This window comes from Poromitra crassiceps, assembly GCF_964638095.1.
Source record: "Poromitra crassiceps genome assembly, chromosome: 7".
Taxonomy (NCBI): domain Eukaryota; kingdom Metazoa; phylum Chordata; class Actinopteri; order Beryciformes; family Melamphaidae; genus Poromitra; species Poromitra crassiceps.
Genome location: NC_139628.1, coordinates 39,561,633 through 39,583,958, shown reverse-complemented (window position 1 = coordinate 39,583,958; position 22,326 = coordinate 39,561,633). Strand labels below are relative to the sequence as shown.

Below are 22,326 nucleotides of genomic sequence, written 5' to 3'. Positions count from 1 at the left end.
CACCGTCAGCAACAAGTGGACAGGAGAACAGCGTGTACAACATCCTCAGGGCTCCACAGCTGACTCTTCCCATCCACCCCTCCCTTCATCGGATATTTCCCAGAAGGCTTAGCGGCGGCTAAGTTTTTACAATAACACAAACAAAATCAGGCTAAATGTGTTAGATAGAAATAATATTTACTTTTAATACAACATGCAATTCTGGAATATTTTAATATTGGACAAAATGAAATGAAATGAAATGTAAACCCTGAGTGTAACGGACATACTCGGGCTGCTCTATATATATCCCTCGCAAATACAACGTGAATAGGGAAGTGAGAGGTTTGACAACCACACGTTGTACTGTGATGTGGCAGCGTTACAGCGCCACTTACCGGCCTGGCATATATACACATAGGATAAGCAATAACCACGCCCTGTGGCGCCGGGATTGGCCAGGAGCAACACTGGAGGGCACGCAGCCCAGCGATTTCATGAACCAACTGAATAGCTCTTGAGAACGGACAGCGATTTCGAGAGCGGACATTGAAATGAATTATGGTCACCTACCTTCCTTAGCATAGTAATAATAATAATAAGCATAATAATTGTAATCTACACAATGTACACAATCTACAAAAACATGCAATAATATAAACGGTGTTGTGTTCTTCACGTTCATAGCTCATATAATAAATATAATGTATCATATCGTTAATTTCAAGCTCAATTCTTACCCAGAGAAAAGGTACAGCACTGAAAATGTAACAAGCAATAGTTTTTTAAACATCTTTATTTTAAAAGATGAAAAACCCCAGGTGCTTTAGTCCCAAGCTTCAATGCTCCTGGCCAATCCCGGCGCCACAGGGCATGGTTATTGCTTATCCTATGTGCGAATAGAAATCACGCGTGCACATCGCATGGCGATTATCGCCGGGGCAAATTTGAAGGTGTAGAGTTCAAAAGAATGTGGAAAGACTGCTGAGCCTGAGGACTGGATAACCCACATTACATGGCATACGCAAACATGGGAAACAGGGGAAAGGTCATTTTGTAAGTGGCAAATCATTGGTCATTCTTTCTTTTTCATTAGGGATTAAATGATTGATGATTGATGAAGAATGGATGAGTCAAGAGTCAGTGACTGAATGGCGCTACACTGTCAGCAGACTGCATGCAGTGTACGCTCCTCTACACTGTCAGCAGACTGCATGCAGTGTACGCTCCTCTACACTGTCAGCAGACTGCATGCAGTGTACGCTCCACTACACTGTCAGCAGACTGCATGCAGTGTACGCTCCGCTACACTGTCAGCAGACTGCATGCAGTGTACGCTCCGCTACACTGTCAGCAGACTGCATGCAGTGTACGCTCCGCTACACTGTCAGCAGACTGCATGCAGTGTACGCTCCGCTACACTGTCAGCAGACTGCATGCAGTGTAGCAGCTGTCAGCAGACTGCATGCAGTGTACGCTCTGCTACACTGTCAGCAGACTGCATGCAGTGTACGCTCTGCTACACTGTCAGCAGACTGCATGCAGTGTACGCTCCGCTACACTGACAGCAGACTGCATGCAGTGTACGCTCTGCTACACTGTCAGCAGACTGCATGCAGTGTACGCTCCGCTACACTGTCAGCAGACTGCATGCAGTGTACGCTCTGCTACACTGTCAGCAGACTGCATGCAGTGTACGCTCCGCTACACTGTCAGCAGACTGCATGCAGTGTACGCTCTGCTACACTGTCAGCAGACTGCATGCAGTGTACGCTCCGCTACACTGTCAGCAGACTGCATGCAGTGTACGCTCCGCTACACTGACAGCAGACTGCATGCAGTGTACGCTCCGACTGAAACTCTATCTTGACACAAAGGAATCAGCTTCACACTATGGAGCGGATACAGTTTCACACGGCCTGTAACTGATAGGGAGAGAACAGTGAGCCAGAGAAGAAAATGGGATGATGGGATGGGACACATGCAGACAGACTGGCAAAAACAGGTCAAATATTGTCTGAAGCTGCATTGTCTAATTATTACTAACCCACACTGTCTCCCATGTGTTATGCGTAGAAAATGTAATTCCCATGGAACCAAGCCAACCCATTGGTATTTCATTTGTAAAGAAAATGTTCAAATTGTCTCCAGACAATTGGAGAGTTGGCATTCTGGAAACAGGTTTAAACACTAAAAGTGAAATACATGGTTTCAGAAGGCCACAGGCCTGCATGGATTACGTTAAGTACCTTAAACATGCGGTGGAGAAATACCAGCCAGCAGCCAAATGCTGTTAAACTTTGCTTATGGCTGCTAAGTTTGCCTACTGTACTAGATGTGGCCTTGGTCTCTCAAAACCCACAAATGCAGTCACTACAGTGACCCCATTGACCGTCCGGATGGATTATTATCAGTGTTGGGCAAGTTACTTGGGAAATGTAGTTAAAGATTACTGATTAGAAAAAGTAATAAAAGTTACTTTACTGATTACTTTTTACAAAAGTTAGATTACTAGTTACTTTTTCTTTATTTACCCCATATATATATATACACACACACACACACACACACACACACAGTATACTGTATATAAACAAAGCAATAAATGGTCTCCTGAGTTTTTCTTTTGTTTTTCTGCGTAAATAAGGCAAAAAAATAAGAAAAAAACTCAGTTACTTGGATTAGTAATTGTAATCTGATTACTGTTTTGGAAATTGTAACTCCTTACATTACTTAGTTAGTGAAAAAGTAATCAGATTACAGTAACTGCCCAACACTGATTATTATTATTAATTTATTTTTCAGATCTGAGACCAGTGTACAGTGAGGTTTCAGTGATCAGAGCTGTAATGCCAGGCCGTCACTGTGAAGTTAGATGGAAATCCACTGAAAAGAAAACTGAAATCACATTATTCCTCAAGCTTGACAGTTCAATCAGTATTTTAGGAGGACAGGAGCATTTGATTTATCTCGTCCCGAGCCAGACAGCAGACAAACAAGACTCTAATCTGTGATGTCGTTAATTGACAGAGCTCCTACGACAGCTAGCTGGACTCAGGTCAAAGTTTGTCTCAATACTGACATCTAGATGAGGCTATGGGAGAACGGGACATAGGGATAGGAAGGTGCTAGCAGCATGGCTGACCAATTTGGGGCCTGTGGGCCAAACTTGGCACACACTAAGTTTGTTTTGGCCCTCCATGGTTTTGAAAGAAAAAAGATCACACATCACAACCAATATTACTGTCTTTCAGAGGCTGTGGCAGGCTCATTTTTAAAGCTAGCGTGATGATACTTTTACCATAGACCTATTTTAGATTTAGAATGTAAATTGTCTATAATATAATTTAATGTCATTTCACGTAACCTCCACACGGCCATCCATCCAGATTAATTTTCGCCCTTCGTTATATTCATATTATGGGCACCTCTGAGAGAGTCGAGATTCGAGGGGTGGGTAGTGGCCAGGGGGATGTGGGATGTGGGATGTTGTGTGTGTGTGTGTGTGTGTGTGTGTGTGTGTGTGTGTGTGTGTGTGTGTGTGTGTGTGTGTGTGTGTGTGTGCGGGGGCGTGGTCTAAAAGGTTTGTGCTTGCTCAGGAGTGCCCTGTTCACATTCACACACACAGTCACACCTGGAAGCTGACCAGTACAACCACAGTCTGATCTGCTGGCCACTGATCAGGCACAAACTCCTCTCTTCAAAGCTTAGAGAAGCAAATCAACAAACCACACACAACAGTTGTCCCCTTCTCTATCTTGATTGATTGATTGATTTTATTTTGGATAAAGAATGACAAAATCCAAGGGATGACATGAAAAAGTGTAAACACTTATTTCCATCATGGTCTTCTGTTCTGTCCCCCATCATCCTTTCCTTCTTTCATTGTCTCCTTTTGTATTCCTACCTTTCCTAAGTTGTGTTCAATAATTCAAACAATTCAACAGTTGACATAATAGGTTACTAGGCTAATTGATTCCTTTCTCCTCTCTCAGTGCTGCCTTTGCCAGCAGTGTCACTCACATTGCCAAAATGCAGTGAAGCAGACTGAGGAATACCTCATGGTATGTAAGGAATGACAGATGTTACGACCGTTTTTGCAGCAGCACTGCTTGAGGGCATTTTGGGTCAAATTCCAACTTGTAGTTTAACGGCCTACAGAGGAACAGTGTGTGTCTGCAGGACGGTGAATTAAGGCTATGGTACATCAGGCAGCCCTATTGATCTTTTTCATCAGCAGCGATTTTGAATCTAAAAGACAGGAAGTAACACAGGTGCAAGCAAAACATTAATGAGGGTTTCCAACTTCTAATCCATTTAGGTGTGGTGTTCCAGTGACGGGGCCCTCGTTAATGTTTTGGTTGCACCTGTGTTACATACTTCCTGCCTTTGAGACACAAAATGGCTGAGGTGAAAAAGGTGAATGTAGAACATGACTGGAGACTTGTAATGGGACGGGGGTGGAATATCCTGTCTGGGCAACAAGCAGTGTCTGACAGTTCTGACTCATGCACAGTGTAATAAGGAGAGGAAGATGATGCAACACAGCAGACTGCCAGCTTGTGATTATGAATTTTCAAACCGTGTTCAAACAATCATTGCTTGAACACGGTTTGAAAATTCATTGTTTAACAATGACAACATCACAAAAAGACCCATTTTGGATCGCTGTAATTTAAACAAACTTTAGCTCATACTTCCAAATCGTAGTTTAAGCACAGGACCAACTTCAGCTGACACTTGATGAAGTTTACTTGGCATGCTTCTGATCAGTTGCTGGAGGAATGCTAACACAACAGAATGACATATTTCTTTAAAAGTGAGAATAATTTAAAATGTGGATGTCTTGTCGCCTAACTTGCATTCAAAGCAGCTGCAATTCAAGGGCAATTATTCATAAGTTAAAATAATTGCATAATACCGAATGCAGAAGGCATGGTATGGCATCATCACTCAATACTAAAAGATAGTGATAGTTACTAACTGTCATCGATTATTGGTTTAGGCAAGACTACTGGACAGCCACAGCCTATCATGAAGTGCTGATACGGCACTCAGTAGAGCGCATACTTCCACCCATGCTAGTGCAACTGTCCATATATGCCACCGATTTTCATCAAAAGTTAATAGTTTCTTCCATGCCACATTACCAACTCTGGGGACCTAAGCCCTTTCACAAGTTTGGGAAAGCCTGATTTATACTATTCTGTAATAGCAGCGGGTGAGATTAGTACTCTATGTGTGGCTGATTGTTAGTTAAGTACTTAGAATAAGTAGTGAATGAATGAGTATTGGTGCATTCCCAGCACTGAGGGAAAACAAATGGTATTTCTATGATGCATATGAACATAAAAGTTTCAAAAAGCACATTTATCTGACTAGGAATCAATAGGGGGGAGACTCTGAAGACTGACACCGCCACAAACAGACCGACACCACCACCACAGAGCCCACTTAGCCAATTTTAACTCAGAAGAAGAAGACACAGAAGACATCACAGTTACTCGAGTGACATCACTGATGACATGATCACAATTGCTCACGTGACATCACTGGTGACATCATCACTGATGACATCCCAATTGCTCAAGTGACATCACTGATGACATCTTCCCTGATGACTCGTGACTGAACCACACCGCAACCGCACAGACAAACCAAAACCACAGACAACCACAGACAAACCAAAACCAATTTTAACTAAGAAGATGTCTAAAAGCTAGAGAAGCTGAGGGAGAAGAATGGACCATTCCCTGTCCCTGGAGGGAATGGTCCAAAAGAGTGGATAAATCCAGAAGGAGGCGGTAATGTAACATAAAGGATGCCAATGCCATAAAAACACCACAGAAGAAGAAGCTAGAGAAGCTTGTTATAGGTGTCTCTTCCTCCCAACAAAGTGCCTTTCAACAGGGCCCTCCTGTCTGATAGGAATGTGACCTTTGTGTTTCACTGAAGCTGCCTGGAGTGCAAAACCGGGGGAAGGGGGGATTGAGGTACATTGAGGCAAGGCAACTGCTCACCTTGATTCAGATATGATCAATCAACTGCAAAAAAACAACAACTAAGTGCACTTCAAACCAGTCCATTCAACAAGTAATGGGCCACCATTATTCCCAGTGTTTCTCAGGTAAATACAACTTGGGCCAGGGAGCAGAGACCTGCCAGAAGGTATGTGGCCAGAGCATTTAGTCCCAGAGGGTTGAATCTGGAAGCTTGAAACAAGTTGAAGACCCTTCAGTGTTGCAACCTTTTAGGGTTATGAACCTTTGTTTCTCGATGTCACAGTTCTGACAATTGAGACTATGGAGAGTTGGGCCTCCTTTTAACTGCTTTAAAAGCCATTTGACTGTTTCGGAACAATTTATAATTTAAAAATCCACAAGTCAAAAAGCACACTAAAGGCACAGCACTGTGAAAAGTAAACGAAGTAAACGAAAACTGCATACAATATTTTTCCACTCAAACTTGAATCCTGAAATCAGTTTCAAAACAGCTGCAAGCAACAGAACAAGAACAACCGAGGCACTGTTTTTAATTATTGCTTCAGAAAAACAACAGGAATATACAGTTTGGTGCCAAATGCACTCAATGACCTTCTTTCACTCTCTCTCTCTCTGTCTACCTCTGCCTCTCTCTCTCACAGTGCAGTGCAGACACACACAAAGGGACGTTCCCCAACAACCAGAATTGCAGCATGCAGTGCATGTCTCTCTCTTTTAGCCCGACATCGCCAGTCTAGAAACTCATCGTTATCAACGGGCGCAGAGCTGGACACAATTGGATAGGCCTACAACCAATCAGAGCAATGAAACGTAGCCCCCGTTGTGATGCGTGTGACGTAGCCCACGTTTGAACGGCGCACCGAATGGGGTCCTGCATCGCTTCGCAACTGTTAAACTTACCAGACTTCTTTCTGCAGACTGATATATGACTGGACGTGGACGTGCTCCTCCTGGATCCTCCAGAGTCTATCAGAAGGCCTCAGGCCCGCAAGCTATATGTACGTCTCTCTCTCACATTGTGAAATCATGTCAAACATGTACTGTCGTATCACCAGCTGATACACACACACGCACAAGCCTGCAAGAGACACTCTGTCAACTAAAAAAGGTCTAAGGTTGTGTGCCCCACTGAGAATGGCATGTGCATGTAGTGTGTGTGTGTGTGTGTGTATGTGAGTGTGTGTGTGTGTGTGTGTGTGTGTGTGTGTGTGTGTGTGTGTGTGTGTGTGTGTGTGTGTGTGTGTGCGTGCCCACGTGTATGTTGAGTCGAGTTAAAAGAACAGAGGTGATTTCTAGTTCATCCATTAACTTCTTAGAGATCAAAGTTCAGTTCTGTTTCGGTGTGCAGACCTAGTAACATTATTAACACACACAGCTGGCATAAACTTTGTCCTAGTTGGCTAATTAAACTAACAACAGGCAAATGGTAAATGGTAAATGGCCTGCATTTATATAGCGCTTTTATCCAAAGCGCTTTACAGTCAGTAGGTACATTCACCCATTCACACACGGATGGCGGCAGGTTACCACGCAGGGTGCTGGCACACCAACGGGAGCAATTTGGGGTTCAGACAGACAGACACGCAGACACACAGACAGACAGAGAGACACAGACACACAGACAGACACACAGACAGACAGACAGACAGACATGCCTCCAATTATAGTAGTAGGATTCGAAGACTATTAAACTTAGAAGATCCCCTCCAACACAAGACTATACTTTGATTAATAATTTATGTGATATGGTTTTTCCACTAAAAAGGTGCCCATAATGCGTGAAAAGCTGGGAGAGCGCGAGACGAGAGATACAGACGTTAGATGATTTTTGTTTATCGTGCATTAAAACTGAAGTAAAAGCTCAATGGAGAGAGAGAGGACGAGCAATCAACAATGGAAAACGTGTGTGCATTCATCCACACTTCCTTCCTCCCTCATTCCACCTCAGCAGTTTGTCTCTTCCTCTCCTCCCTCCTTACCTGTCCCTGTCTGCTCTCAGGTGTGTGTGTGTGTGTGTGTGTGTAATCTTCAAACAAACTTGCTGCTTTTAAAGTAACTTTTCCATTAAAACGCCTTAATCCAATTGTATACAGATGGAGAGCCCACACACCAGGAAGATAGAACTAAAAAAGATTAAAATCTCTCCTCCTGTTAAGGTTGCTATGCTATCCAAAACTACTCCCTGCAATGTATCATAGGCTGAATCAGGTACTAAGTCAGACTCAATAGACAAAATAACTGATTAAATTCCCTACACAACAACCTGCAGCAGTATGGTTTAGGTAGCAAGACAAACATTTTTCAGTAAAAGGTGCTAGAGCAAACAGGGACAGCTAACGTGAGTTTTAAAAATAACCCAATCTTCACCACCACATGCGCCCAGCAGCTATGAGGTTCATGAGGATGGCTGCTTGCATGTGTAGACACCATACAGACAAAACAGATAGTGACTGGACTAAAAAGTGGGCGGTGGTGGTAGCCTAGATTAAAGGTTAGAGAATTTAGTTGGTGGCCAGGAGGTCAACAGTTCAAATTCTGCACAGCGGAAGTGGACGAAAAACTCCCTCCCTCCCCTCCTTCAACAACCCTGGGAAGAGTCCTTGAGCAAGACACTGAATAGCAACTCAGTGACCAGCAGCACTCTCTCTTTTTATGTCAATTCAGAAGAAACCGGACAGACAAACCCCATTGTCATTTCGTCACAGACGACACACCACGCATGCATGGCAGCCAGTACACACACACACACACACAATTTGTCGTCCACGTTTGACCCATCCTGGCTCGTCCTTCCTCCATGGGCTGGCCAGGAGCGGTGGGCAGCTACAGTGAAGCACAGGATCGGGGACCAACTTCTTCGACCCCCCGCTGGTCAGATGACGGACTTCTTGCATGTTTTATAGTGGGGGGATGGGGTTCATAGTGATGTTATATGGAGGAAACCCCAGGGGAGCCCGGGGAGAACATGCAAACTCCACACAGGAAGGCCCTTTATACGAGATATCCCACCTGGGCACCAGGCACCGAAGGCATGGGGAGACATACTCCCAGTACCAACAGCATCCCAGGCGGGAATCGAACCCAGGACCTTGTTGCTGTGAGGCGAGAGTGCGAGGCAAGAACGCTACCTAATAATAATAATAGAGTGAACACTAATCCTGACAAAAATGGTTACAACTGGCCCAGTTTTAAGATGCGTGCCATTTTGGAGTTATTACAAAGATGTTTCCTAAATAAATTCACTGAATTAGAATAAGATTTGCTGACATTTACTGTTTGCCAGGGGAAATTTGTGAAGATTGTTCTACAATTCTAAGATCAAATGACTCCCTGCCAGTCTTAATAAGCATATGAACATACCAACAGCAGCAACTGAATATAAGTTGTAAGTGGTACCTTTAGACTAGAGAATTGTTAGAAGCATAATAGCCTAAAACTGTTTCCTTTTGTTCTTCTTTCACTGTCACAGTGTCAGGCCATTTAGCAGCTGTCTCAACATGCTGCAGCCTCCTGCTGCTACAGACTGAAGCTGGCCTGTAAGTAAGTACTATGATATCAGATGTGAAGGAAAATACAAGATTTCTTCAATCAATCTTGAAGTACGCCTTACTCTAGACCTTCCATCACATTTGATTAGGCTTGATAAAGGTCATGATTATTTACCTTGTTACAGTACAGTAGTACATACTCATGCTTTCTGGATTCAATCATAACATCTCTCTTTTCACAATAAAAGCCTAAACATTTTGTATCTGAGAGTAAAACAGCAACAGCAGTTGTAGAACAAAGTCCCAACAGGACTGTAACACCCTATCCATAGAAGTGAGCCTGTAAAGTAGGCTACATGTAGGCTACATTCTTTCAAACTGTAGATGAAAAGAGACCTGGCAGACAAGCAGCCATTGTAAAGTGCCACTTGTTTTACTACCTACATGCTCTGGCTGGATTGATCTCTAATAGGAATTATAATAGGGAAAAGGGGGGGTGCTCTCTTTAGGATTGGTCTCACAGCTGGTTGGTTACCAACAGACACTATGTTATGCTTTGTTACAATATACTGACTTGGTTCTGCTATTATAAGTTTAAGAGAGGATTATCTGCACTGCTGATGCAGGCTAAATACACAAAAGGAGACTTGTACAATGGAAAGACCCTATAAGCCCTCTGCAGGTGAGGGGCGACTCAAAGATGACCATGGTCACGTACTGTAGCATGATGGCTCTTCTACTGTACATCCTGAGGAAGCAGCTAGCGCTCACACACCTGTGGTGCTAATCATCAATGCAATGTTGCCAGCATGGGGTTGTTGTATGATTATATTTTATAGCCTAATTAGGCTACTTTTAACATGTGAATGCTAATCCCAGATGCTAAGCTACTAGCATGTGTGATTGTACTATTACTACCACACCAAGGCTATTTATGAGTCATAACTGCCATATCATGACTCAGTGCTTCTTTCCAAAGGGTCGGGACCCAAAATGGCTAATTGCCTTGATTGTGAACCAGCATAAGCATACTACTGTATTTTAATGAGCGGGAGGAATCAAACTGTGAGGCCAGGTTGGTGCCAACAGCCAATGTATTCTAAAACCAACTGTCATTTTCCAATTTCAGTACATCCGTTTGTCTGTTTTGGGACAACACATCAGAACTGATACATCATGTTATTAGGGGTTCAAGCCCCGAAGGGGCTGAAACCCTATTGTTTTTGTGCCGGTTTATTATTATTCCCGTTCTTGTTCATCTGCCTCAACGCAAATTCCCGTGAGTTGGTAAATGGCAGAGACCTGAAATTTAGCACAATGACAGATATTGGTGGCTGCCTGGTTTCTGCTCAAGAAATATTTTTCGAATCGGCCTGAAGGTGGCGATATAATTAGAGGTTTTACTTAAAGGCCATAACTTCCACGCCGTTCAAACTTTTTTTTTCCAGATGTTCAGGTGAACCTGCTCTACAGATTTGCCATAAGGACCCTCAAGGTCCGTCTGGAAAATTTTTGAGATATTTTGAAAAGTTTGGAAAACACATTTTTGACATCTCCTCCTAGACCGTTTGAGCAATTTCCACCGAAATCACCAGGAAGCATTTATGGACCAATTGCTCTACAATCCTGAATTTTGGATTTTTGAAATCTACTTTCATTTCGGAGATAGGGCTGGGTTAAAAAAATCGATTCTCCGATTTTTAATCGATTTTTATTTTAATCCTCGATTATCGATTCATATGTCCAGAGAATGATTTTTTTTAATAAAAAAAATAAATAATAATAAACAGGCTAAAATATTATGCTGTGTGTGGTAGTTGAAACATAGTTTCAAGTTGACGTTTATTTATGTTTGTAGTTGAAACAAAAACAAATACTGTAGGCTACATGAATGGAAATGTTTGATCATTAATATCTACTTTTAGAAATGATATAGGCTGAAATCAAATCACTGTGCATAATTGTGAAAGTGTCTTTATTGACAGATGAAAAGGCTGTTATTTACCCATTGTCACCACCTGGTGAGTAAATGTATAACTAAAACCATTAAAATTGACAACAGGTCTGCAACTTTTTTTCCCCATGTATCTACTTGGCTGGTTGGGAACCCCTGTGTTACATAACTGGACAGTCATGTAATTCAGGGTACAGCTCAAAAAACACGTTTTGGTATCACTAACCAAATCAATATTGAAATTGATCGAATCGGAATCGAATCGAATCGAAATTAATCGATTCGCAACCTTGTGAATCGGAATCGAATCAATTCTTGAAATTTGAACCAATACCCAGCTCTATTCGGAGATATTAACACGTTCACTGCCAATGACGTGTTAATACGTCAAAAAAAATCCAACGGTTGACTGCCAATGACGTGTTAATACGTCAAAAAAATGAATTTTTTTTTTTGACCGTGGGATGTGCATCTAACCCTTTTACATCTCTTATATAAATATTGGAGCCACCGAACGTGTACAACCCATTCCACCGACCCACTAAGTGGCGACAGTGCTCTCCCAGACTAGAAAAAGCAGAGCCAAAACTGCAGGGGAACGCGCGATGAAACCATTCTCATACTGTAGAATGGATTGGCGAAAACGCTTTCGTTTTCGTGCTGATTGCTGGCGGTGAGGGATTGCAAATTTGCATAATAGATTACGGGTGGAACACACTTTGAAACACGCAGCATAAATAAGACCAGAATCGCAAAAGCTTCATCAAAGCTCTCAACCGAAACTCCAAGAAACGAGCCAGCCCATCCAGACTTGCCCAGCGGCCGCCAGCAGACAGGCACAGCAGCAGCAAAGCAGTGAGCCTGGTGACGCGAGGTTACAGCAGCAACAGAAACGAGCTTGTGACACGCCCGCTGCAGCCAAGAAGAACACACACGGAGGGAGGAGTTTGAAGGAGAGGGGTGTTTCCTGCTGTTATGGAGGAAATTACTGTTCAAAACTATTGTTTAGATGTCTGACGTCTTACTGATGCCAAAAATGAATGGTTAAAGTGACTGTTCTATCGAATTTCACAAAAAGCCATTTATCTCAGAATAAATTTTCAGACGCTGAAACCATGCTGTATTCAAGTGCTAATGCCTACATAACTACTAACTCTACAAACTAACTCTTTTAGACAGAGAAAGCACACATTCTATTAGTTCTTTTTAGATATTTTGTGTTCACAAAATCTTAGCAGAAAATAATCCTCAGGTCTTGAAAGATGAGCCAGAATCCTCAAAAAACCCCTCTGGCAGAAGCTACCTACAGTAAAAAAAAAAACAGCTGGCAGTGAATGTGTTAATCGTTAAAGTTGTGAGAGGGCGTGGCCTCTCAGCTAAATTGTCATAACTTCATGAGCAATTCAACAAATTTTCACGAAACTTGCTGGAGGTCTTTGGAGATCATCACAGACCATGTCTGTCAAATCTTGTGCAATTCGACCAAAAGGGGGCGCCATAAACGCCAGAAATGGGTGTGGCCTAACACAAAAAAGGCCGTAACTCTGCACCTGTTTGTCCAATGATCGCGAAACTTGGCAGATATATCAAGGAGGATGTCCTAGACAAAATCAGAAGTGTTGTCAATGTCATAATTTGTGAAAGTGGGCGGGGTCTATGGTGTAAGCATGTAATAGCGGAAAAATCAAGTCCATTCGCATAATCGGTTGCAAACTTCTGAGCCTCATCTGGAATGGCATTTCTAACATGCTATTTTGCGGTTTGAGCAAAAGGGGGCGCCGCAGATGCAAAAGGTGGGCATGGCCTAACACAAAATATGCCATAACTTCACACCCGTTTGTAACTCCCAGGCTGTTTCTCCCATTTTCAAGCAACTGTTTTCCACATGTTGACCTGAACAACAAACTACAAATTTGCCTCAAGGACTATTAGGTGTTCAATTTGCACAAGCCTTGAACCTCTGCCATTGCCGCTTGCGGCTATATTTACAAATATGTTTGCTTTGAGAATACAAATGTGCATTGTCACAGATTACACAGATGTGTTAACTGAAATATATATACATATATTTTTTGGAGAGTGTAGACAGAAGTCTCATAAATTGTCAAAAATGGAGAGAATGCACACCATAAAGTCTCAGCGAGGTGCCGGTGACGGACAAGAATCTATAAAAAGAGTAGAAACCGCACACTCTGGCTCCGATGCAATGGATTTAATAAAAAGACAACGTTTCGGCCTGGTGGCCTTTGTCAAGTCATGACTTGACAAAGGCCACCAGGCCGAAACGTTGTCTTTTTATTAAATCCATTGCATCGGAGCCAGAGTGTGCGGTTTCTACTCTTTTTATAGAAGTCTCATAAATGGCAGGGAAAACTGATAGTGTGGCCACATGATGTCACCAGTTCTTTCTGCACACGTCTTCCCCCACAACCCTGACACATTTAATTTATACAGAAAACATGCAGGTTGTTTCTGAAACTTCGTAAAAACCAGACTATATATGGAGGATATAATAATAATAATAATAATAATAATAATAATAATAATAATAATAATAATAATAATAAATAATAATAATGGGCAAATGATAAACCTTGCTATTGAACATGTCCATCCTTCAACCAGCTTCCTCCTGGGACTACCTGCATCCAACCAGTTATTAGCTTAATTTCAGTTCCAGGAAGTAAGGTTGCTAAGTGCTAACTACTGATAACAACTCCAGAACTATTGCCTACAAGTACAGGAATGGGTCTAATTTCTAGTTTTGCAGAGGTAAACTCATTGGGTCTGAACATCCACAAATACTTGATGCTTTGATATTCAAATCAAAACAGTCTAGCTGGCCCTGTGAAGCAAGCACTACTCCCTCTCTAGAGTCTACAGTGAAAGCACTACTCCCTCCCTAGACTACAGTGAAAGCACTACTCCCTCCCTAGAGTCTACAGTGAAAGCACTACTCCCTCCCTAGAGTCTACAGTGAAAGCACTACTCCCTCCCTAGACTCTACAGTTAAAGCACTACTCGCTCCCTAGACTCTACAGTGAAAGCACTACTCCCTCCCTAGAGTCTACAGTGAAAGCACTACTCCCTCCCTAGAGTCTACAGTGAAAGCACTACTCTCTCCCTAGAGTCTACAGTGAAAGCACTACTCCCTCCCTAGAGTCTACAGTGAAAGCACTACTCTCTCCCTAGAGTCTCCAGTGAAAGCACTACTCCCTCCCTAGAGTCTACAGTGAAAGCACTACTCGCTCCCTAGACTCTACAGTGAAAGCACTACTCCCTCCCTAGAGTCTACAGTGAAAGCACTACTCCCTCCCTAGAGTCTACAGTGAAAGCACTACTCTCTCCCTAGAGTCTACAGTGAAAGCACTACTCCCTCCCTAGAGTCTCCAGTGAAAGCACTACTCTCTCCCTAGAGTCTCCAGTGAAAGCACTACTCCCTCCCTAGAGTCTACAGTGAAAGCACTACTCCCTCCCTAGAGTCTCCAGTGAAAGCACTACTCCCTCCCTAGAGTCTCCAGTGAAAGCACTACTCCCTCCCTAGAGTCTCCAGTGAAAGCACTACTCTCTCCCTAGTCTCCAGTGAAAGCACTACTGCCTCCCTAGACTCTACAGTGAAAGCACTACTCCCTCCCTAGAGTCTACAGTGAAAGCACTACTCCCTCCCTAGACTCTACAGTGAAAGCACTACTCCCTCCCTAGTCTCCAGGGAAAGCACTACTCCCTCCCTAGAGTCTACAGTAAAAGCACTACTCCCTCCCTAGAATCTACAGTGAAAGCACTACTCCCTCCCTAGAGTCTCCAGTGAAAGCACTACTCCCTCCCTAGACTCTACAGTGAAAGCGTTTCCTGAAAAGCTTGTGCAACTTTGATTTATTTATTTTTTCAGTCAGAGCATAGGAAAGCTATTTGGAAGTGTGATCTATGAAAATGTGAAAAGGTCAGTCCCTTTGAAATTTACATGGCAATTTTTTTTTAGTATAATGCTAGAGCTAGAGCATAATAATAATAACTTGTGAGAAGAACTGTACATGATCAATATAAGTATATGCCTGTGAGCTCTGCGATGGGACAGCTGTGGTCCCTGTTCTGCGCTGTTTGAGCAGAGTAAAGGTTGCCTTTGGGATGAACAAACTGTACGGTCAAAATGATACTGACGACACACGAGTTCTGTGCGCAAGCAAGCACGCACGCATGCACAAGCACACAGACTCAGAGCTTGGACAGGTTCAAAGGTGAAAGACCAGAGACAAAATTTCTGCAACACAGAATCAATGAGAAAATCATGCCATCTCACACACACACACAGACAGCGTGGGCTTGGGGGCGCGCACGCACAGCCTCGCCCGCAGCTCAGCTGCTGCATGGCCTCACCTGCTCCATTGGCATGCGCAGTGCACAATCGCCTGCTCTATTGGCATGCACAGCGCAACTCACATCACTGATGACATCACTGTCACTGATGATGTCACAATGCCTATGTCATCACTGATGATGTCACAATGTCTATGACATCATCAGTGATGTCATACGATGATTTTGGTCAATAATGTCACTGATGATGAAAATTTAAACAGAGTCCACTTGCTCGATCTCCTGGCACATTCTCTCATTGTGCCAACCCGTAAAGCATGAATTAAAAGTTAAATTATACCTAAAAATAAGAAGGATATGCACAACCTATACTGCTATAGGTCAAGAGGTGCTGACGAGTGCATGGCCATCAAAGCTAACCACACACTGAAGGAGCCAGGACTAATGGATTCAATCAATACCAAAACAATCATGATTATTTTCATACAGTAACACAGATTCATTATTGCTAGGAAGTAGGGACCCCATGCACCACGACCTCAAGGGAAAGATAACCCACTTAGGGAACCACTGCCACGAGGAGTTGCAGTTCTCATGTGCAGCTTTCAAAACACACAGAGCTCTAACTTAGCTCTTAGCTGTGACTGTGTGACAGACAGGCTGTCAATAAACACAAGCCAGCGTTGCTCTCTGTAGCAGCTTTCAGCATGTAGCTACAGTATGCACAAGTCCCCCCTCAGGCAAACATACAGACACACACACCCCTAAGTTACAGTACATGTTGTCCTGAGTAAAGAGAAGAGTTGCACTTATTTCACTTGCAGAGTGCAAATGTCCCACAGTAGCAACTGCTAGCATCTGTGCAGCTAACACATGACACACGCATACACTACTATAGCACGTTGACACGAGGACATGATTCATTCAAACACTTGACAAGAAAAGGGTGAAGCGTCTACCCGCTAGGTTAACGCACTGACAGCTCCTCTCATTCACACACACGCGTCAGCATCAGTACTCACATGTTGGTGTTGTGTCGGTATCTGTAAATGATGTGAATCCGCTGTCAAGTAACCGGACACCGAATGTAAACAGTCGACTATCAGGGAAGAGTGTGTGTGCTTGCTAACCTCTCTCACACACACACTTGTCTTGTAGACTGTAGACACGCGGAAGAGAGAGGAGGGGGGGCTATATACACACACGCGCGCGCGCGCACACACACACACACACACACACACACACACACACACACACACACACACACACACACACAGACGTATACACGTACACACACGCGCGCACACACCGGGTGACTTCGGGACGGACAGGCGCGTGCTCAAAGCGACGACACACACACACACACACACAGTCACACACACAGACACACTTGCTCAGTCCCTCATGTAGTGACACGGCGCTAGGACTCTGAAGCTAGTTGCTAGCTGTCTACGGTAGCTAAGTTAGCTAGCAGCTGGCACCGTCCGTCTGTGGGATATAGAGACGAGTCTGCTACTGCGCCTGCTTCACTCCCTGATAATCTCTCTCTCCCTCCTTCTCTCTCTCTCTCTCTTTCATCATCCTCTCTCCATGACATTCACGCCCTCTTCTCTCAACGAATCAGACAAGAGGGCATGCCAGCGCGCAGCATTTAAAGAGCTCGACTGAATTGAGAATTGAGAGGAGATAATTGAATTCAGAGATAATTGAATTGAGGAGAGTCTGGAGAGAGATAAACGGAATTGACTCGATTGAGAGATCATTGGATTGAGGAGAGAGCCAATTTAATTGAATTGAGGATTTAGAGATAAATGAATTGAATTGAATTGAATTGAATTGAATTGAATTGAATTGAATTGATTTGAATTTAACTGAAAGTTGCAGCCAATATTATTCCATTATAATTTTGGTTGTACTCAATCAGGAAGAGCTAGAACATAATGAGCCAAACAGAGCACACACAAAAGGGTCATTCGGGTTCTACTCTCTGCTACTGTATGTTGCTATGGTTAACATCCCATTGCCTACTGCAGGTTTAATTTAATTCTAGTCATCTAGCCATAATTTTGCTTTGGTAAAAAATGTAATATGTTGAATTGAATTGAATTGAATTGTATTCAGTTGATTTAAATTGAAATGGAGGAGGAGAGGGCGAGAGAGGAGAGGAGAGAGAAAAGGATAGAGAACACATATACTGTAGAGAGAGAGAGAGCTTGAAGAGAGAGGGGGAAGATTTGGTGTGCAGTTTTTTTTTGGATGGGTGCATCCTCTTCTTTTATCACAAATAATTAAATGCAGATCAGAGTCAGTGTTAAAGGCAGAGCTCTGCAGCGACATTGTCCTTGAGCGCTGTCTAGTGATCGCTTTCTCCATAACTTCCTTGTAGATTTAACAATTTGTGGGGAAAAGTGAAAACCGAGTCAGTTATATGATTGTTATAGTAAATCAACGCTGCATGGTAAACTATGGCATTAGGATCATCATAAGACAAACACCAGCAATATAAAACAGTCTATTATCTGTTCAGAAAATAATTAATTTGTTTTATTTCCCTATCTTTAACTTACATCATGATGTGATTTCATGAGGTGAATTAACTTTATTCTGCAAATAAAACGTTGGGCAAACCGAGTTTAGCATTTACTGTCCAATATATCCCTGATTATATATATGTCACTGATGATTGTTTGATTTTTACAAATTTACAAATACAATGGTGGGGGTATCAAAGTATTTTAGTGATTACATTCACTCTAGCTACATGTACATGCACACCTGTTGCAATAAAAGGGAAATGTCCCCCTTTCCAAAGGGAGAAAGAGAGTGAAAGAGAGGAGAAGGGGAGAGAACGAGAGAGGAGTGAAAGCAGAGTGCTGGAGTGGAGAATGAAAGAAAGAAAAGATCTGTAGGAGGAGAGAGTGGGAAAAAGAAGGGATTTGATTACAGGTTTACAGTGCTTCTTTGTAGTTGTGCTTGGTGAAGCAGACAATACTGTTCTCAAGTAGGCTACAAGTACTTGAGTGAGTGAATGTGTGTGTGTGTGTGTGTGTGTGTGTGTGTGCGTGCGTGCGTGCGTGCGTGCGTGCGTGCGTGCGTGCGTGCGTGCGTGTGTGTGTGTGTGTAGCCTATATTTCTTTGAGGATTTGTAGTTTTTAAAGTAATTTTACTTGAGTAATTTAAATAATAGGCTACATATTCTACTTCACTACTTTTAAATGTATGAAAAAGTACTTTAAAACAGGCTACCGTAATTTTTACTCTTATTTGAGTCATTTCCTGGACTAGTAATTACTTGTACTTTAATTTTCACTAAAGTAACGATACTTGTACTTGAGTAGGATTAGTCCGTATCTTTCCACCTCTTCTCAAGGGAGGCACACACACACACACATGCGAGCGCGCACGCGCACACACACACACACACACACACACACACACACACACACACACACACACACACACACACACATACACACACACACACACACACACACACACACACACACACACACACACACATACACACACACACACACACACACACAGATGCGCTTTGTGAAGACATTGCATTAAAACATGCATTAACTACCTCCTAGCCCTAACACTGGCCCTAACCTCAGGATTTTCTCCATCTTCCTGTGCATCTTTCCATGCATGCATTGATGTGAAGATAGAAGTCCAAGAAGAACACACATACGTAACAAACACCCATGAGCTACGACACGCAGGTACACTTCTGCGCTCATGCACACACACACATACATGAACATTTCTCAACTCTTGTTTGCTCTCTTATCCGTTCTAGATAACAGAGTCGGTGTGTCAATGACATTCCATAAAGGACACAGTCAAACGCAACTCAACTGACAGAAGTGGCCAATCAATGATGTATTCCAAGCAATGATCAATCTCTTAATCAGCCAATCCGAAGGCATATTATACCCAGAGATAAACACAGTCAGGAATAGTGCATGGGACTGGATCTCCAAATCACTTCAAATGACCTACAGTCTGTCTTTGACCCGTTTTCTCTTATTACCTCATACTCCCAGCTCTCCCTGCTTTTCTTTCTCACCAAACTTGAATTCTTGGATGTGCCCCTCAATTCAATTAAATTCAAATCGCTTTATTGGCATGAATGTCACAACAACAATATTGCCAAAGCATCGAGAAACAATCTCTCTCTGTCTCTCTCTCTCTCTCTCTCTCTCTCTCTCGCTCTCTCTCTCTCTCTCTCTCTCTGTGTGTGTGAAAGGGTGTGATTGATACCATACTCTGGTCTCTTCTCACACTCCTCCCTCTTCCTTTCAGGAGTAGGAAGTCCTCTGTAGGCGTGCTATGTGCAGCGGGCCAACCACAGCCTGCCAAAGCGTTACATCACTGGCGCTGGTGTAGCTAGGCCACAATGGGCCGGCCTGAAAGAATCTTTAGCGGGGCCCTCCCCCCTCCTCCCCCCTCCTCCTCCCTGTTTACTCTGTTGTCTTTCTGTATGCTTGCATGTGCTTGCATCTGTGTGTTGAGTGGAGGTCAATATTTAGCCTCCAAGTGGCCCCCTGAAGCCCCATGGACCAGGGGCCAATGGCACAGCGAACCCCCCCCATGTCTACGACCCTGATTGCTAGTGTGCCAACTTAGTTTTGTTGCCCGTTTGTGAAAAAGGAAAACCTCACATATGAGCAGTGATAACCACAAGCCCTATAGGTATTATCTAGTCGTGGTAAGACAGTGATAAATGGTTTATCAGTCTAGACAAGCTATCACTGCCTTTTGGCTTCGATATTTTTACACTAACCTCCTGAGTCCCCCGGGGGTTGCTGCGAGGACATCACATTTTGCCGTTTCTACACTATAATACTTATTTCTGCTGAACTCAGACCTCTTGTCCTCACTTGGGGACACCTAAGCTACAATTTTGTCGTAGTAGAAGAAGAAAAACCTACTTCCTGTCAATACAAGATGGCTAGCATATCAACCAAATCCTTCTACCAGCACTCCCAAGACAAACGTGGCCAAGGTAATAAACCTGATCAAATTGTATGGATGAAACTTGTTGATTTATGCTTAGGACCCTTGAAGTTTGTAAAGGAATGCAGGTTTGAAAAAAAATTGCATTAGTAACAAAGTACAGTGTTGCTAAATTTAGTTGAAGCACTTGTGCGAAGACTGCGGGTTAATCTTTCCTAAATTGAAGCACTTGTGCTAGGACAGTGGGTTAATCTTTCTGTTTTCTGAGGTGAAGATGTAAGTGAGAAAACATTGTTTGGGGAGATAAGGGAAGACACTATAATAGTTTACAAGAGTCTAAATAGTTAGTCTAGTTAGTTAGTCTAATAACGGAAAGATTGCACCAGTGACCTTATGTGAGGACATAATTTTCTACTTACTTTTTTTTTTAGTACTTAGTTTTCCAAAGTAATCCCAAATAGCAAAGGGAAATCAAAAATCCAATGCAGCTAATGGGGTCGGGACTCAGGAGGCTAATAATACAGGAAGTCTTGGACAGAACAGACACTTTTCTGCCCACATTAAGTGCCTGGTGAGGAGAAATAGTGAACAAAAATGTTATGTTTCATGTCCTGGCTGTGTGCACACTGGGGGTTTGAGGTGTTTAATACTGTAGTTCCTCTTCTTTGGGAGAGGAAGAAGCATCTTTGCCCATGCAGGCAGATTATTTAATAGTCATCTGGCCTCCATCTGCTCTCAGTTGTTGTACTATAACGTGTAAATGCTGTGTCAGATCTTATAGGTGCATCAATTGCCACTTAGAGTTTTGCTTTGCTTGTCCTTATCCACTTGTCACATGTCAAAGTTTCCGCATTTTGACCTTCAGTTCACTTAAATACCAGCTAGTTAGCATTGTAAGCAGTTTTACATCTTATTGTCTGGCTGAGAGAAAGTCAACAAAGCTTTGCCAGCCTCTGCCCTGGTATTATGCATTCATGTGGAGGACCATCTAAATGTAATATCCCTACAATGTCCATAAAAAACTGTCTATGGGTTTTCCAAACACTAAATGACTCAGGCTGACTCATTTCAAATGTTTCTTGTCAATCTCGCACGCACATTTCTGGGGAGGAGACTCTGGAGAGGATGTGCCATGGGCGCACTTTTTTGACCAAACTCATGCCAACTTATGTGTTTAGCTTTGACGCTCAGCCAGAGTTTCTCTGGCTCTTGTAAACACAAGCAATTGTGAGCCGCGGTGCGGGACCAGGCCACCTTATTAAAGTAGTAAGATTGTTATTATAAAGGTCAGTAGTCAGTAAGCCTGTGTCATTCTTTTTCACCATGGTCTTGTCCATATAGTGAACTGACTGAAGAAGCTAAAGAAGAAAGCAGAACACGAGAGAGTTGGGTTCAGTCAACTGGCAAAGAGCTGCTGAGCCTGAATAGATGACTGGAAAGTGTTTGGTATTCCCTCTGTGCCCCCCTTCTCTCTCCCCATTGGTCTGCTCTCTCTCTCTCTCTCTCTCTCTCTCTCTCCCTCCCTCCCTCCCTCTCTGAAAAGACCTACATTTAGGACCTTTAGGTGCTCCCCCTCTCATTTTGTCGCTCCCTTTTGTTGCAGAAAGAAATAAAATCCAATTAG

General features: G+C 43.0%; 1 protein-coding gene across 1 annotated transcript in view; it reads right to left on the bottom strand.

Moving 5' to 3' along the window:
- The window catches only part of LOC310779342 (pyruvate carboxylase, mitochondrial-like), a gene marked incomplete at its 3' end in the record, with an annotated part of 392,062 nt that extends 375,188 nt beyond the window's left edge, over positions 1–16,874 (bottom strand). Inside the window, exon 1 of the mRNA XM_083639880.1 lies at positions 16,760–16,874. Coding sequence (XP_083496006.1) covers positions 16,760–16,761 — 2 coding nt within the window. The 5' untranslated portion in view covers positions 16,762–16,874. The remainder of the gene's footprint in view (positions 1–16,759) is intronic.
- Positions 16,875–22,326: the final 5,452 nt, after the last annotated feature.